General features: G+C 39.1%; 1 protein-coding gene across 2 annotated transcripts in view; it reads left to right on the top strand.

Annotated features, from left to right (window-relative positions):
- The window catches only part of GALNT17 (polypeptide N-acetylgalactosaminyltransferase 17), a 481,494-nt gene that overhangs the window by 154,702 nt on the left and 308,562 nt on the right, over positions 1–18,230 (top strand). For both annotated transcript variants that reach the window (XM_036907891.2, XM_036907890.2), the window contains exon 2: positions 17,636–17,819. In XM_036907891.2, the coding sequence (XP_036763786.1) occupies positions 17,636–17,819 (184 nt within the window). The remainder of the gene's footprint in view (positions 1–17,635; positions 17,820–18,230) is intronic.

Raw genomic sequence — 18,230 nt, 5'->3', positions numbered from 1 at the left:
CTGAGGGAGCTCTTCCTTAAGGCGGGGAACTCTGGGAAAGTTCTAAACCCATGGACTGTCTTCAGTGATCTTAGAAACATTCTTCAACCTTCTGGGGCCTCCTTTTCCTCCCCGGCTGAATGTGGATGGGTCCATTCTGAGGATCAAATTAAATAACTGTTGTCGGAAGATTCCAGGAAGTATATAGTTCATAATACATGTAAGACAGGTCATTTTGAATAAAACTGCAGTTTGGAAATCTATGGACAGTTTGCTCCAGAGGCCCTTGAAGCACGTAACAGTGATTCATATCTCTTGGAACTGTAAATGCTGCATGAACAGTCTGGTTAATGGGCAAAAATGTACTTCCAGTGTTCTGGGCTCCAGTGGGAACACACATCTGTAGACCTGTTTGTCATTGTTCTGTCTTCTAGACAGAATCCAGCAGTGGATGACCATGTGTTACTGACTGAACATTTGTGTCCTCCCACAAGTCATCCAGTGCAGCCCTGGCCTCAGTGTGATGGTGTTAGGTGGGGCCTCTGGGAGATAAGCCGGTGTGGATGAGGTCCTGAAGGCAGAGTCACCACAATGGGATTAGTGCCCTTATAAGAAGAGGAAGAGCCACTAGAGCTTGCTGTCTCCATTCTGAGAAGAAGGCAGCTATATAAGCTGTCTGTCAGCCCTGACCAAGAACCAGATCTGCCAGCCCCTTGTTCTTCGACTTCCCAGCCTCCAGCACAGTAGGAAATACATGTCTATTGTTTAAGCCACTCAGTCTACAGGATTTTGTTATAGCAGCCTGAGCAGTCTAAGAAATCATGGAAAATTTGAAAATATGGTCAAGGAATATTTGGAAACATGCTTGAAGGAGTAGATATGTTTAGCCTGGAAAAAAGAAAATATGAGGATAATTCCTGATAAGTTTTCAAAATATTTGAAAACCTTATGAAAGTGTGATCATCTGCATGACAAATATAGAAGAAAGAAGCAAGGCCACTGGGAAAAAGAAACAGATTTTTGAAATTTTACCTGCTTGACTTGTAAGCAAGGAATGCCCTGCCCTGCAAGGTGGTGAATTCTTCCTTCCTGGAGGAATGCAGTTACAAACCGGGTGTCCATCTCTCTGGAATTCCTGCACTGGATGGGGGGTGGGCAGGGGAGCAGTTGATCTCTCCTTCCTTCCAACTTAAGATACAAAATTGAACTCCAGGTGCACTGTTGGCCTTCAGTTTATGGAAAAATTTTTCAGTTCTCTTCCACCAAGAAGCAGCTGAAGTAGTTGAACTTTTATGACTTCATTGAAGATGTTAAGCTTTACATAACCTTTGGACATCACGTCTGGGAAGCACTGAGGATATAGGATGGAAAATGTCAAAATCAGCCTCATGATGCAGATGTCAACAAATGTCAAGATCATACTAATATATGAACTGGAGAAGCAATAATGATTTGATATGAGTTCATAAAGCAATGCTAACCAATTTCTAACATGTTTCCAGATTTCTGTGTTAACAGTAGAATGTGGTGATATATTTGGCCAGCTCAGCTTCTAATGCACTCATTCATTTGCTCATTCAGCTATCCATTCCTGGGTACATATATGAGGTGTTTACTATATGCCCGACCTTGTGTGGGACACAAAGATGTCTTTCTGTTTGCAAGAGACCTTTGCTCCTGTGAGTGAGCAGTCAAGGGACACATACGATGTGATGTGAGCAATGCTGTGGTTGAGATGTTCCCCCAAAAGAAACACGGGTTTTCTGGGTAGAGTAATATTCAGAAAAGGGTTTGCTGGGTTGTGTTGAATAGCAAGGATGACAGGCAGAGGCAGTGAGGAGCAGTGACATTTTATAAGCACCAGAAGAGTGTGGGGTAGCTAAAACAGAGGATGCGGCAGGAGGAGAGGCAGAGGAGGAGGCTGGGCAGTGAGTCAGCTAATGAGCAGCTTTGTATATTGCATGAAGATTTTTGGATTTTTTTCATATACAGTGGGAATGCACTAATGAATTTTAAACAAGCAGAAATCAGTTTTGCATGTTAGAAAGCTCACTCCAAAGACAGTGTTAGTTGACTGCAATAACTCAAGGAGGCGATGACTTCAGCTTGAATTCCAGTGGTGGCAGAAGTGATGAAGAGGAGGAAAAGGTCAAGAGATATGTAAGAATTTGCACCAAGAGTCATTTGAGGAATGAATCTCACTTGAGGAATGAGAGAGAATCCTCTTTCTCTTGCAGTAGTACTTCTGGGCTAGCTTTTCTGTTCCACTAATGTACCTGTCATTTCTTGTTATTTCACTGTCTTAATTACTAGAGTTGTCCAGGATGTTTTACTAGCTGGCAGGTTAAGTCCTTTCATGGCTCCTCTTCACACATTTCACAGGTATCCTCCCTATTTATCTCTATCAACATGCCATCTTCCTGAAGCCTCCTCACTCACCCAGTGCACATGGAAGCTTCCAGGAGGAAACCTGAAATTATTGTTCACTATTATGCTTATGGCGGCAACGTCCTGATTGTCTAGAAGTTTTCCCAAGTTCCACATACTTTCACATTGTGTGAGGTCTCCCTGGGACTCTGTGACCTTCAGGAGATGTTGGGCCTTCTCTGCAGAGACCCCCCTAACACACTCTCACCCAGTTGAAGGCAGCCCGTGGGCCATGCTGGGCTCTTCGACTCTGTGTGTGTGTATGTGTGTGCATGGGCGGTTTTCGGTGTGCTGGGCATTGACTACCATGGTGATGAGGAGGTTTATGAGTTGACAAGGCACCAGATTGCATTTTGCTGCTGTCTCCATCTATTCTGGAGTTTGGTGTCTGTTGTGAGTACCATCCCTATTTCTGAAAGAATAATGCTGGTTATCTGTAAACTCATAAGTTCAAACTGTAACTGGGGAAAAAATTATATCTGTAGTTGTATGGAGGGAGGTGGGAAGGCAGCTCAGAGTTGATTTATAGCCTTGGCTTTTTATTTTTACTGCCACTGTGGAGCCTTGTAGCCTGGGCCAAACGGGAGACAGGCCCGGGTAGTAATTTAGTCCTGCTGAGAAGTTATCAAATATGTGCACCTCAGGATTTCTGGACTTCACATGAAACAGATGAAGCTGCTCTGTCATCCACATGAGACACACTGCAGGGGAATTTCTAAAATTTCAAAAGTGGAGGTTATTTTTATTAATGTTTGGAAAACTAGATTGCCATTTGAAAAAAGATGTCTTAGAGCCTTACCTTCAAGAATATATGTAAAATTTCCTTCTAGTCATCATGCCACTTAAATTACTATTGCTTTATTTCCTAACTTAATATTAGATAGGGCAGACCCCTCACTCTTCTTCTTTCAAAAAAGAAATCTACATTTTCTCACCTCTATGTTTTCTGTTTTGGAAACTTTTGGTATGTTTCAGAAAAGAAATCTCACTTGGAATTACATTAAACATGGAAATTGTATCTTCATAACATTCCTTCTTCTAATTAAAAGATTTATACATGTCTCACTTTTTATGCATCCTCACTTAAAGGGAATACTTCAGTAAAACTTTATGATTTTCTTCCCAATGATTAAATGTATTTCCTGGTGTACTGCAAAATTTGTTGCTGTTATAAACAGAATTTTAAAAAATATTATCCATTTTAGTTGGTTATTGCTGGAATACCAAACGCTCTTGGCACATGACCCTCTACATGATCCAGCCCAGGTGACTGAGGGGCAGGATCGTGTCTTGCCCTCTTTCTTTACCAGCCTACTAGAACTTGCTTCATGGACACGGTCATCTCCAAGGTCACCACAGACTTTTCTGGGCTTGATTTCCCTGTGACATTCATCAGTGTAGATTCACTTCTTCCGTTATGAATATAAATACACTATAATATGTAGCCTTAATTCCTCTTCTCTTAGTAGGTGTTTTTCTGATGCATATTGAATTTTCTATCACAACATCAACTATTCACTTTATAACATGTGGCTCCAAGTTGAATCTACAGATCTTTATTCATCCATATATTCAACAGTGTTTAAGATTTTTCTATGTGTCAGGCACTGGGGTGACCACACCCCTGTCCTTCAGGAGAGCACCTAGACATGGTGCCATGGGAGAAGTCTTCCCTTGGGGATAGGTAAGACGCTGTATCAGGATATCAGCAAGAAAAAAATATGACGCTCAGAAGGAATGGTTGAAGAGAGTTCAGCAAAACATTTAAAAAGATTTGGGCAGAGTTAAGGGAAATCAAAAAGAATGACAAGGGATGATAAGTCACTCTAGGGCTAGCTCTAGAAGGGGAAGCTAAGGCCTGAAAAGAAGGGAGCTGTTAACAGAAGACAGGGTTAGCTGTAAGCCTGGGAAAAACCTCAGAGAGGGCTGCCATATAGCAGCTGTGGTGCAGAACAATGCAGTCTCTACCAAACCACTACCCAGTCAGGTGGGAACTGGGAGGAATAAATACTTCAGCCTCTCTCTCTTTCCATCCATCAGTCTCCTCAGGGTGCCTCTGTTGGTTGAACGCAACCCAAAGCCAGAAGGCAAGAGAACCCTAGGTGTTGTGTATGTCTGTCTGGTCTGTGTCTGTGTCTGCCTCTGTGTCTGTGTCTGTTCCTTGGTCATGAAGCAGGTAAAAAGGTGGAGGGTGGATCTGAAGAGAAACATGAAGGACATTTGGGATAGGTACTATGGGATGATGGACCTTAATTTGTTGTTCCTCCCTTTATCTTCAACTTCTTGCCTAATAGCACCCCTTGGCTGTCAGTCTTCAGCTAAAATAACTCAGGAAGCAACTCCTGAAGGAGAAGAAAGAAGTGATGAGGCCTCTCAGGCCTGGTGCCAAGCAGCCATGCCTCCCCTGCCTTCTTTCTCTCTTTGCTTCTTCTTCCTTTTGCCAATTGGGAATCTCATGTCTACAAGCTCCTATCAGTCTGAAGTGGCTGCAACTGTTTCTGGCCAAAGAGCAAAAGGCCTTTTCAGAAAATGACTCCTGGTGCATGGAGTCATCCCAACCTGTTCCAGTGGCAACTTTTTCCACCTAAGTGAAGACCACCTTGAGCCTTGTAGGTGAACTTGAGCTCTTATTTATCTTTGCCAACAGTTTCTAGAGCCTGCTAAATAAGCACAGTGAAAATTTTTGCTGCTTTGTTGAACCTTTCTGGCAGGTTAAATTGGGGGGAAAATGACAGCACGTGGGCCACAGAACATATAATTCATTGTTGTCACATCACACTGTGAGGAAGGCTCTTCTTTTGAAGGTGCTAAGTGGGTGCCTTTCATAATGCCACAGAAAGGGGAAAAAAATCCTATTGGGAATTGTCATTCCCTGTGTGACTTTGGTGGAATTAATATGCATTCCTACTCTCAATTTCTCTGCCATTTTATAATAAATTCCCTCCCTGGCCTCTCTGCCTGCCTTGGAAAGGCTGCCCATGAAAGCATGCTGGGCAAACACAGCTGAGATGCATTTTAACTCCAAGGTGGGATTTAATGATTTGGGGTTGGGAACTACCTATTTAGACTAGAGAAAAGAAATGCTATGTCATCAAGAGAAGAAAAAGACATGCTAACCAAATCATATAGATGAAATAAAAGGAAGAATGAGATATTTTTCACTGACACTGCTGACTTAAGTTGAAGGTCAGTTCTGCCCCATTCAAGGAGTCTACCTCCTTGACCCTTGGGCTCCATGCTGGTTAGAAAATTCCAGAAGGCTGACTCTGTGGCTTGTGAGAAAAGGCAAGAAGTACTGGGAAGAAAATACAAAGGTGAATGAGCGAAAACACACAAAATAAGGACATGAAACATGCTGTAAATAGTTTCTTTATCATCTTTTTTATTATGCAGTGTTTCATGTATTTCAGAGATCACATATATGTCAGGCAAAAATTATATGATGAATGCTAGTCATATCTATCTCCTGGGATTTTTACCATGGTGCATTACTAGGACCTTTGCAATCATTTGTGTGTCCCTCCCCAATCAGCATCTACTCTCTTTCTTGCAGTTTTATATGATTCTACTACTTAAGTTTATATCTATAAACTATATTTTGAGCAGTTTTTGAAAGTTTGTATAAATGGATTTACATGTATTTTTGATGCTTGCATTTTGTTTTTTTGTTTTTTTTGGTATCATTAATGTACAATTACATGAGTGATACCATGGTTACTAGACTCCCCCTATCACCAAGTCACCACCACATACCCCACTATAGTTACTGCCCATCAGTGTAGCAAGATGCTGTAGAATCACTACTTGTCTTCTCTGTGTTGTACAGCCCTCCCCATGCCCTCCACCCCCTACATTATGTCTGCTAATCATAATGCCCCCTTTCCCCCCTTGTCCCTCCCTTTCCACCCATCCTCCCCAGTCACTTTCCCTTTGGTAACTGTTAGTCCATTCTTGGGTTCTGTGAGTCTGCTGCTGTTTTGTTCCTTCAGTTTTTTCTTTGTCCTCATACTCCACATATGAGTGAAATCACTTGATATTCGTCGTTTCCTGCCTGGCTTATTTCACTGAGCATAATACCCTCTAGCTCAATCCATGTTGTTGCAAATGGTAAGTTTTGTTTTCTTCCTATGGCTGAATAATATTCCATTGTGTATGTGTACCACATCTTCTTTATCCATTCATCTACTGATGGACACTTAGGTTGCTTCCATTTCTTGGCTATTGTAAACAGTGCTGCGATAAACATAGGGGTGCATATGTCTTTTTCAAACTGGGCTGCTGCATTCTTAGGGTAAATTCCTAGGAGTGGGATTCCTGGGTCAAATGGTATTTCTATTTTGAGTTTTTTAAGAAACCCCATACTGCTTTCCACAATGGTTGAACTTATTTACATTCCCACCAGCAGTGTAGGAGGGTTCCCCTTTCTCCACATCCTCACCAACATGTGTTGTTGTTTGTGTTTTGGATGGTGCCATCCTAACTGGTGTGAGGTGATATCTCATTGTGCTTTTAATTTGGATTCTCTGATGATTAGCGATATGGTGCATCTTTTCATGAGCCTGTTGGCCATCTGAATTTCTTCTTTGGAGAAGTGTCTGTTCAGATCATCTATTTTTTTATTGGATTTTTTTCTTTTTTTAAATTGGATTATTATTATTTTTTGGATTTTTTTTTATTTTTTTATTGGATTATTTTCTTTTTTAATTTTTTAATTGGATTTTTTAATTGGATTATTTTCTTTTTGTTTGTTGAGGTGTGTGAGTTCTTTATATATTTTGGATGTAAATCCTTTATCGAATATGTCATTTATGGATATTTTCTCCCATACTGTAGGATGTATTTTTGTTCTACTGATGGTGTCCTTTGCTGTACAGAAGTTTTTAGTTTGACGTAGTCCCACTTGTTCATTTTTGCTTTTGTTTCCCTTGCCCAGGAAGATACGTTCATGAAGATGTTGCTCGTGTTTATGTCCAAGAGATTTTTGCCTATATTTTTTTTCTAAGAGTTTTATGGTTTCATGACTTATATTCAGGTCTTTGATCCATTTTGAATTCACTTTTGTATATGGGGTTAGACAATGATCCAGTTTCATTCTCTTACATGTAGCTGTCCAGTTTTGCCAACACCAGCTGTTGAAGTGGCTGTCATTTCCCCATTGTATATCCATGGCTCCTTTATCATATATTAACTGACCATATATGCTTGGGTTTATATCTGGGCTCTCTATTCTGTTCCACTGGTTTATGGGTCTGTTCTTGTGCCAGTACCAAATTGTCTTGGTCACTGTGTCTTTGTAGTAGAGCTTGAAGTCAGGAGGCATAATTCCCCTGCTTTATTCTTCCTTCTCAGGATTGCTTTGGCTATTCGGGGTCTTTTGTTGTTCCATATGAATTTTAGAACTATTTGTTCCACTTCATTGAAGAAAGCTGTTGCTATTTTGATAGGGATTGCATTGAACCTGTAGATTGCTTTTAGCAGGATGGCCATTTTGACAATATTAATTCTTCCTATCAATGAACATGGGATGTATTTCCATGTGTTGGTGTCCTCTTTAATTTTTCTTAAGAGTGTCTTGTAGTTTTCAGGGTGTAGGTCTTTCACTTCCTTCATCAGGTTATTCCTAGGTATTTTATTTTTCATTTTGTTTTACACTGAGTCCATGAAATCCCTCCATTTATCTGCAAGCCATTCATTGTCATTGCTGGATAGTATTCCTTGTTATGAGTTTACTACCATTTGTTTACCACTCTTCACCCTGTTGTCAATGCTGGGTTCTTTCTTCCTACAGAATTTTCCTGGACAGAGCATTTGTGTGTGTCTTGGGTATTGAGAGGAGTGACTTACTCTGACTCTATTACTTTTGGATGTTCAGATAGTTAATCCTTCTGAGCCTCCACTTCTTCAGCTTTAAAGTGATCATGGTAATATCCATTCTGCCTAATTGAAAAAAGGTTATAAAATCATTAAAAACATTAAAAGCTAAAATAGTCATCAGTGGGTGGTCTGGAAAAGTGGATTTATAAGACAAGCAGGAAGCCTAACCACTTGGTTCATATTGGGATGTTTCTCCATTCCTTTGAGTCTCATTTCCTTGAAGTTTGGGCTTCAAATGTAGCTTCTATGAGAGAGCATGCATATAGAGCAGAGAAGAAAAAAGTTTTGAGGTATGCATCTCCTAACTGTAGATTTGGTGAAAGTATGCAAGAGTGATGTGGTCCTGAGCATCTGAGCATTGTCTGTCTTTCTCTTTCTTGCTGTTCAACATCCCTCCCTAACCCTTCACTGCTGGCTCTTTATTGTAGTATGACCCCCTACATGCTGATGGCTGCCAGTCCCATGTTTTTGCCCACCTCTGCCATCTGAACTTCCATTCTCATGAATTTCAGCTCTCCACTGGACATCTGACCCTCTCTGAATGTCCCATGGATACCCCTTAGACCACATATAGGGAATAGATATCATCTTCTCTAGCCCTATCTTTGCGAGTGGTATTACCTACCACCAGTCCTCACGCAGGAACTCCAGGCTTCCCTCTCTTTCACCTAACATGTCTGTCTCCAGCTTTGTGATAGTATCTCTTAAATATTTCTCAAATCTCTCCTCTCCTTTGGATTACTACTACCACTAAAATGAGGCTCCTACCATCTCAGCAAGAGCCCTGGAACTAGTTTCCTTATCTGTCACAGAGCTACAGAGCCCAGGCTTTATCTTCCTTTCAATCCCTAACTATATCCAGAATCCAGATCTGTCTTCCTTTACCAGGCTTGGAGCTTTAACCAAGTTGCTACATTATCAGACTCAGCATCCTCATTTGGTAAATAGAGGTCATAGTAACACCTGCCTCAGGAGGATGTTAGGAAATTAGGTGAAACATTGATGGAATATATGGAAAACACTTAGCAGAGTGCCCAGCACACAGTAGATGCTCAGTACATGGTAGTGCCTGGGGTCTGTCCTTGTACTATCTACCTTCTGGGTAACATTTATAAACAATGCCTCGGATCTGGTTACTTTACTTCTCCATGCTTTGGGTACCTCATCACTTATAGATAAAAATCAAACCTCAAGGGAACCACAGCTGAAAATGACTTCTGTGGGCTCCAGGCACTTTGCCTTCACAGGTTTCATCTTCTATTAAAAATTTGTATTAAAATTGTATTTTATGACTGTGTTGTTCTTATTTTAAAAGGAATTTAAACACGTTCCTGGGCATCTTCAAGTATTCTGGGCCCAAGGCACTGTGTCTACTGCGATGAAGAGATAAATCCTTCCTAAAGAGAACGTGTGCATTCTCCCTCAATCTCTCTCACTCCTCAGTCCAGTCTTGCTGAAGTTATTCCCCCAACACCTTTTATTTTTCTGTTGGTTTTCCCTTCTTCCCTCCCTCCCTCCTTTCCTCTCTCCATCCTTCTTTCCCTCCCTCCCTCTCTCCCCTTTCTTGCTTTCTTTTCTGTGTGTGTACACAGAACCCATTTTTGTTATTCTGTGATTGCTTTCTTTGAGTTTCCTCTCTTCTTTTTCTAACTTGTTAGGTTAGATTCTTACACATTAATTATCGCTCTTTTTTTTTTTACCCCTATATATATTAAGGTTATATAGTTCCATCCAAATATTGTTTTAGCACTATCCTACAAGCATTGAGATGTACTATTTCATGTTTTATCAATTTCATGTGTCTTCTAATGGCACTACAACTAATTATTTGACCCATGATTATTTTAGAAGTCTTCTTAATAAAATTATCAAAGTGGGTGTGTTTTTGAGGTATTTTTATTATTGGTCTCTGTTTTTTTTTAGATTTTTATGTTCAAAGATAATCTGTAAGATAGGTTGAGGTTTGTCTGTGTTCTGTGAGTTGCTTAAATGTTTCATATATTTTAGTGAATATGTAATTACTAGAAAGTCAGGTATAGGGTCCATTAGAACAAGTTTGTTAATTCTATTGTTCAGTTTTCCTGCATGTTTGCTAAACTGTTGTCCGTCTGATCTATTGCGTACTAAGAGTTGTTACTAATTCCCACTATGATTGTGCATTTGTTGATTTCTCCTTGTAATGTGGTAAATTTTTGCTTTATGTAATTTGAAACTATGTTGTTAGGTGCATGGTAGTTTATAATTCTTAATAACTTCCTGTTACTTTTATCATTATGTAGTTACCTTATTTCATCTGACATTAATAGAGCCATCATAGCTTTTTTTTTGGTTAGTATGTATTTTCACTATTTCCATTCTGTGTTTTGGTATTCACTGGATTAGTTTTCATAGCTGCTATAACAAATTACTACAATCTTGGTGTCTTAAAACAATAGAAATTTATTCCCTCACAGTGTTGGAGGCTAAAAGTCTGAAATTAAGGTGTTAGTCAATCCATACTCCCTCTGCAGGCTGTAGGAAATCTTGCTTCCTTGCCTCTTCCTAGCTTCTGGGAGTTGCTAGCAATTCTTGGCATTCTTTAACTTGCAAACTGTATCCTCCAATATCTACCTCTATTGTCAAATGGCCTTCTTCACTTATGTGCCTGTATCCCTGTGCCGAAATTTCTCTCTTCTTATGAGGACCCTAGTAATCTTAATCTGAATACATATGCAGAGACCCTACTTTCAAGTAAAGTCATATTCACAGGCTTGAGGTAAACAGGGCCACTGTTCAACCCAGTACTTTCATAATTAAAAATTATGAAACATTTAAGACGTATAAAAGGTCTCATGTCCTGTGCATTTCTGAGCTCTAAAACTCCAGCCTTTTGTTAATGAACAATCCTTCCTTCACCCCATCCCAGGAAATACAGTCTTAACTCTGATTGTAACTTACTTCTGGGAGTTCCTTTTCTTCTTGAAAGCTCAACTATGTATTTAAAATATTTTAAAAGTTTTTTTATTCAACATTTCTAGGTATTTTGCTGGGAAGTTCTCATATTGTTTTAGCTTCCACCTTTTTGGAAACAGAATTGTCTATCACAAGTGGGTGTTTTTAAACAGCTTTATTGAGATATTTTTTACATACCATATCATTCACCCATTTAATATGTAATTTAGTGGTTTTTAGTATATTCACAAAGTTGTGCAAACATCACCATAGTCTAACTCCACAACGTTACTATCAGCCAAAAAGATACTCCATATACATTAGCAGTTGCTCCTCATTTCCTCCCAAATCCCTGCAGCCCTAAAAATATATTAATCTACTTTCTGACTGTAGAGGTTTGTCTATTCCATACATTTCATATAGAGTCACACAGTATGTAGTCTTTCCTAAACAGCATGGTTTACTTGGCATAACGTTTTCAAGGTTCATCCATGTTGTAGCATGCATCACTACTCTATTCACATTTTTATCACCAAATAATATCTCATGTATGAACATATCACGTATTGTTTATTCATTCATCAGTTATATTCATTCTAGCTAATAAGAATAATGCTAAATGGACTGAATGCACCAATCAAAAGACATAGAGTAATAGAATGGATAAAAAAGCAAGACCCATTTATATGCTGCTTACAAGAGACTCATTTCAAACCCAAAGACATACACAGACTAAAAGTGAAGGGATGAAAAAACATATTTCATACAAACAATAGGGAGAAAAAAGCAGGTGTTGCAGTACTTGTATCAGACAAAATAGACTTCAAACCAAAGAAAGTAACAAGAGATAAAGAAGGATGTTACAAAAGAGGATATAACCATTATAAATATCTATGCACCCATCACAGGAACACCTACATACATGAAACAAATTCTAACAGAATTAGAGGAGGAAATAGAATGCAATGCATTCATTTTAGGAGACTTCAACACACCACTCACTTCAAAGGACAGATCAACCAGACCAGAAAATAAGTAAGGACACAGAGGCACTGAACAACACACTAGAACAGATGGACCTAATGGACATCTACAGAACTTGATACCCAAAAGCAGCAAGATACACATTCTTCTCAGTGCACATGGAACATTTTCCAGAATAGATACTAGGCCACAAAAGAGCCTCAGTAAATTAAAAAATATTGAAATTCTACAAACCAATTTCTCAGATCACAAAGGTATACAAGTAGAAATCAAGTGTACAAAGAAAACAAAAAGACTCACAAACACATTGAGGCTTAACAACATACTCCTTAATAACAATGGATCAATGACCTAATTAAAACAGAGATCAAGCAGTATATGGAAACAAATGAAAACAATAGCACAATGCCCCAACTTCTGTGGGACACAGCAAAGGCAGTTCTAAGAGGAAAGTATATAGCAACCAGGCCTATTTAAAGAAGGAAGAACAATCCCAAATGAATAGTCTAAAGTCACAATTATTGAAACTGGAAAAATAAGAACAAATGAGGCCTAAAGTCAGCAGAAGGAGGGACATAATAAAGATCAGAGAAGAAATAAATAAAATTGAGAAGAATAAAACAATAGAAAAAAACCAATGAAACCAAGAGCTGTTTCTTCAAGAAAATAAACAAATTGATAAACACCTAGTCAGAGTTATTAAGAAAAAAAAGAGAATCTACACACATAAACAGAATCAGAAATGAGAAAGGAAAAATCACTATGGACACTACAGAAATACAAAGCATTATTAGAGAATACTATGAAAAACTACCTGCTAACAAACTGGATAACCTAGAAGAAATGGACAACTTCCTAGAAAAATACAATGTTCCAAGACTGACTCAGGAAGAAACAGAAAATCTAAACAGATCAATTACCAGCAATTAAGTTGAATTGGTAATCAAAAAACTACCCAAGAACAAAACCCCCAGACCAGATGGATTCACCGCTGACTTTTATCGGACATTAAGAGAAGACATAATATCCATTCTCCTTAAAGTTTTCCAAAAAATAGAAGAGGAGGGAATACTTCCAAACTCATTTTATGAAGCCAGCACCACTCTAATACCAAAACCAGGCAAAGACCCCACCAAAAAAGAAAACTACAGACCAATATCGCTGATGAACATAGATGCAAAAGTACTCAACAAAATACTAGCAAAATGAATTCAAAAGTACATGAAGAGGATCATACACCATGATCAAGTGGTATTCATCACAGGGATGCAAGGATGGTTCAACATTTGAAAATTCACCAACATCGTCCACCACATCAACAAAAAGAAGAACAAAAACCATATGATCATCTCCATAGATACTGAAAAGCATTAGACAAAATTCAATATCCATTCATGATAAAAACTCTCAACAATACGGGTATAGAGGGCAAGTGCCTCAACATAATAAAGGCCATATATGACAAACCCAAAGCCAACATCATACTTAACAGCGAGAAGCTGAAAGCTTTTCACCTAAGATTGGGAACAAGACAAGGATGCCCACTCTCCCCACTTTTATTCAACATAGTACTGGAGGTCATAGCCATGGCAATCAGACAACACAAAGAAATAAAAGGCATCCAGATTGGTAAGTAAGAATTCAAACTGTCACTATTTGCAGATTACATGATATTGTACATAAAAACCCTGAAGAATACACTCCAAAACTACTAGAACTAATATCTGAATTCAGAAAAGTTGCAGAATACAAAATTAATACACAGAAATTTGTTGCATTCCTATACACTAATGATGAATTAGCAGAAAGAGAAATCATGGAAACAATTCCATTCACAAATGCATCAAAAAGAATAAAATACCTAGGAATAAACCTAACCAAGGAAGTGAAAGATTTATACCCTGAAAACTACAAGACACTCTTAAGAGAATTTAAAGAGGCCACTAATAAATGAAATTCATCCCATGTTCTTGGGTAGGAAGAATTAATATTGTCCAAATGGCCATCCTGCCTAAAGAAATCTACAGATTCAATGCAATCCCTATCAAAATAGCAACAGCATTCTTCAATGAACTGGAACAAATAGTTCTAAAATTCATATGGAATGACAAAAGACCCCAAATAGCCAAAGCAATCCTGAGAAGGAAGAATAAAGCAGGCGGTATCTTGCTTCCAACTTCAAGCTCTACTACAAAGCCACAGTAACCAAGACAATTTGGTACTGGCACAAGAACAGACCCATAGACTGGTGGAACAGAATAGAGAGTTCAGATATTAACCCATTAACCCAAGCACATATGGTAAATTAATATACGATAAAGGAGCCATGGATATACAATGGGAAAATGACAGCCACTTCAACAGCTGGTGTTGGCAAAACTGTACAGCTACATGTAAGAGAATGAAACTGGATTACTGTCTAACTCCATACACAAAAGTAAACTCAAAATGGTACAAAGACCTGAATGTAAGTCATGAAACCATGAAACTCTTAGTAGAAGAAAACTTAGGCAAAACTCTCTTGAGTATAAACGTGAGCAACTTCTTCATGAATATATCTCTATGGGCAAGGGAAACAAAAGCAAAAATGAACAAGTGGGACTATATCAAACTAAAATCTTCTGTACAGCAAAGGACACCATCAGGAGAACAAAAAGATATCCTACAGTATTTGAGAATATATTCATAAATGACATATCTGATAAGGAGTTGATAGCCAAAATATACAAAGAGCTCATGCACCTCAACAAACAAAAAGCAAATAATCCAATTAAAAAATGGGCAGAAGATCTAAACAGACACTTCTCCAAAGAAGAAATTCAGATGGCCAACAGGCTCATGAAAAGATGCACCATATCGCTAATCATCAGAGAATCCAAATTAAAAGCACAATGAGATATCACCTCACACCAGTTAGGATGGCACCATCCAAAACACAAACAACAACACATGTTGGTGAGGATGTGGAGAAAGGGGAACCCTCCTACACTGCTGGTGGGAATGTAAATAAGTTCAACCATTGTGGAAAGCAGTATGGAGATTTCTCAAAAAACTCAAAATAGAAATACCATTTGACCCAGGAATCCCACTCCTAGGAATTTACCCTAAGAATACAGCAGCCCAGTTTGAAAAAGACATAAGCACCCCATGTTTATCGCAGCACTGTTTACAATAGCCAAGAAATGGAAGCAACCTAAGTGTCCATCAGTAGATGAATGGATAAAGAAGATGTGGTACATATACACAATGGGATATTATTCAGCCATAAGAAGAAAACAAATCCTACCATTTGCAACAACATGGATTGAGCTGGAGGGTTTTATGCTTAATGAAATAAGCCAGGTTGAGAAAGACAAGTACCAAATGATTTCTCTCATCTGTGGAGTATGTGGACAAAGAAAAAACTGAAGGAACAAAACAGCAGCAGACTCACAGAACCCAAGAATGGACTAACAGTTACCAAAGGGAAAGGGACTGGGGAGAATAGGTGGGAAGGGAGGGATAAGGGGGAAAGAGGGCATTACGATTAGCAGACATAATATAGTGGGTGGAGGGCATGGGGAGGGCTGTACAACACAGGGAAGACCAGTAGTGATTCTATAGCATCTTACTATGCTGATGCACAGTCACTGTAATGGGATATGTGATGGGGACTTGATAATGGGGGGAATCTAGTAACCACAATGTTGCTCATGTAATTGTATATTAGTGATACCAAAATTAAAAAAAATTGAAAAAAAGAATAATACTCCTATGAACATTTGTGTACAAGTTTTGTGTGTGCATACTTTTTCATTTCTCTTGGGTGTTTATATGGGAATGCAGTTACTGGGTCATATGATAAAACTGTGCTTTGGAATTTTGAAGAACTGCCACATTATTTTCCAAAGTTAGCTGCACCATTTTACATTCCCACTAGTAATGTTCTATCACAAGTCATTTTTAAAACACAGCACCGGTGTTTGTACTTGACACAGGACGAGTTCTTGTAGACATCTGGGCAGGATGAAGGTAAAGTTATTGGAATGGTTGTGACACGTTGATGTGGAATGAGCGATTAAAGACCAAGAAGCAGGTAGGAATTGTTGGGAGTAATCTAGTTCTCCACTGATTGTAACTAACTCTATTGGGATGGTGGCAGGTAGAAAAGATGACCGGATTCCTAAAGAACATAGTGGACCATGGAAATGATTGTCAGGCACACACATGATGCTTAGCTGAGACCAGCTGTGAGATGCTTGCCCAACATTTGCTTTTTGATCTCAGTATCGCAGAAAATAAATATCTGCTTTCAGAGAAGCAGGAATGTCATGTTATTATGTGGTGGAGCACCATCCTGTGCTTGGAACACATCTGTTGGCCTTTGCCTTACCTGGTGATGGCATCCTTGAAGGTTTGCATCCCCTTTGGCTCTGTGGGCTGTCTACCGTCTAAGCTAAGCAAGCTGTTTTCATCTCTTGTCTGTGTTCTCCCTGCCAGTGGCAGCAATGAGACTTTTGTGGATAAAGTGTGTGTATGTGTGCTGTGCACACATGTGTCTTCAAGCATGCCTTGGTTTGTGCTGAGTGAGTAGCTTGAGCAATTGAAATGGCAAAAATGAATGAGAGCCCTTAAAAACAAGATTTTTCTAGCCAAGAAATAAAACCTCTCATAACGCTAGGATTTAAAAATTGCCCAGCAAGTTGTTTATCGTATGATGGAACAATACATATAAAGCTGCCTCCATCCTGGGACCTGCAGTTGCTCAGTGAGGCTTGTTACAGAGGCCTCCTGCTCTATTTGGCATGGTTATCACCCTCACGGGGTTTTTTCTCTGTGATTTATTCTCAAACATTTTGTATTTCCTCCCTCCACTTCAATGAAATTTCAATAAAACTATTAGGTAAAGAATGGTGTCAGACTATTATACCCTTTAAACTCATGATAAGTCAAGCTGTAAGTCACCCAAATGAAGGACAGATGCCTGCAGTTCAGCAGTTCCTGGCACTGGCTGTCGTTACCCTGTGTTGTACCTGTATCTCCTGAAACTCCTAGTCCTGTGATTTCCTATGGAGAAGGGAGAACAGACCTGGATGAGAGCTCCAGGTCTGTCTCACTTCCTGTGTCCTCCTTGGTCTGCATTTCACCAAGTGAGGCAGTTTCTCTCCTTATAGACAGACTCCCGTCTATCCAGTTCCCAAAAGGAGAGAGAGGCTCCTCATTAGGAACCAGACTTAAGCCAGAACTCAGTTGCCTTGACCTTCTATTCAATATCCATGTGTTCAGGGCATATTCCTGAATTGATACATTGAGGAATATGATTTAAAAAATGGATGATTTTTTTTCTGTGACAGGTCATGTTAAATTTGTTAAAGTTTTTGTTGAAGCTCTATCTGAGCTTGAATGACACATCCTGATGTGGTGGTTTTCAAATAATTGTTTTTTCCCCTCCTTTTTCTAGGCTTATCCAAATCTCTTGGGCTCATTGAAGGTTATGGTGGTCGGGGCAAAGGGGGCCTTCCTGCTACCCTTTCCCCCACTGAGGAAGAAAAGGCCAAGGGACCCCATGAAAAGTACGGCTACAATTCCTACCTCAGTGAAAAAATTTCCCTGGATCGTTCCATTCCAGATTATCGTCCCACCAAGTAAGTTGATTCAGTCATGTGGAGGAGGCTGCTTCACTACATGGATGGGTGCAGGCCCATGCCTGTGGCTCAGTTCTCTCATGTAACTGGTAACTAGCAGGGGAGTTTTATCTTAGTCTCTTCCACAGTCAATAAACTGAGTACTGTTGATTATGAAATATTAGCTAAAAATAAATATTTAGATTTTTATCAAAGTAATCCAAAGCCTATAGGAAGGTCCTCAATACAGAACAGTCTTACATAGAAAACAAAATCATCATGCTCACAATACTGAGAGGCAGCAGTTGGTTAAAATATTAGTATATTGTCTTTGAGTCTATTTAATCAAAGTAAAATTTAAAAACTAAAATGAAATAACAATACATACATACATACATACATAAAAAACAAAAATCACCATGGTCTCATAAT

This window comes from Manis pentadactyla, chromosome 10 (assembly GCF_030020395.1).
Source record: "Manis pentadactyla isolate mManPen7 chromosome 10, mManPen7.hap1, whole genome shotgun sequence".
Lineage (NCBI taxonomy): Eukaryota > Metazoa > Chordata > Mammalia > Pholidota > Manidae > Manis > Manis pentadactyla.
This window is presented reverse-complemented; position numbering and strand designations above follow the sequence as displayed.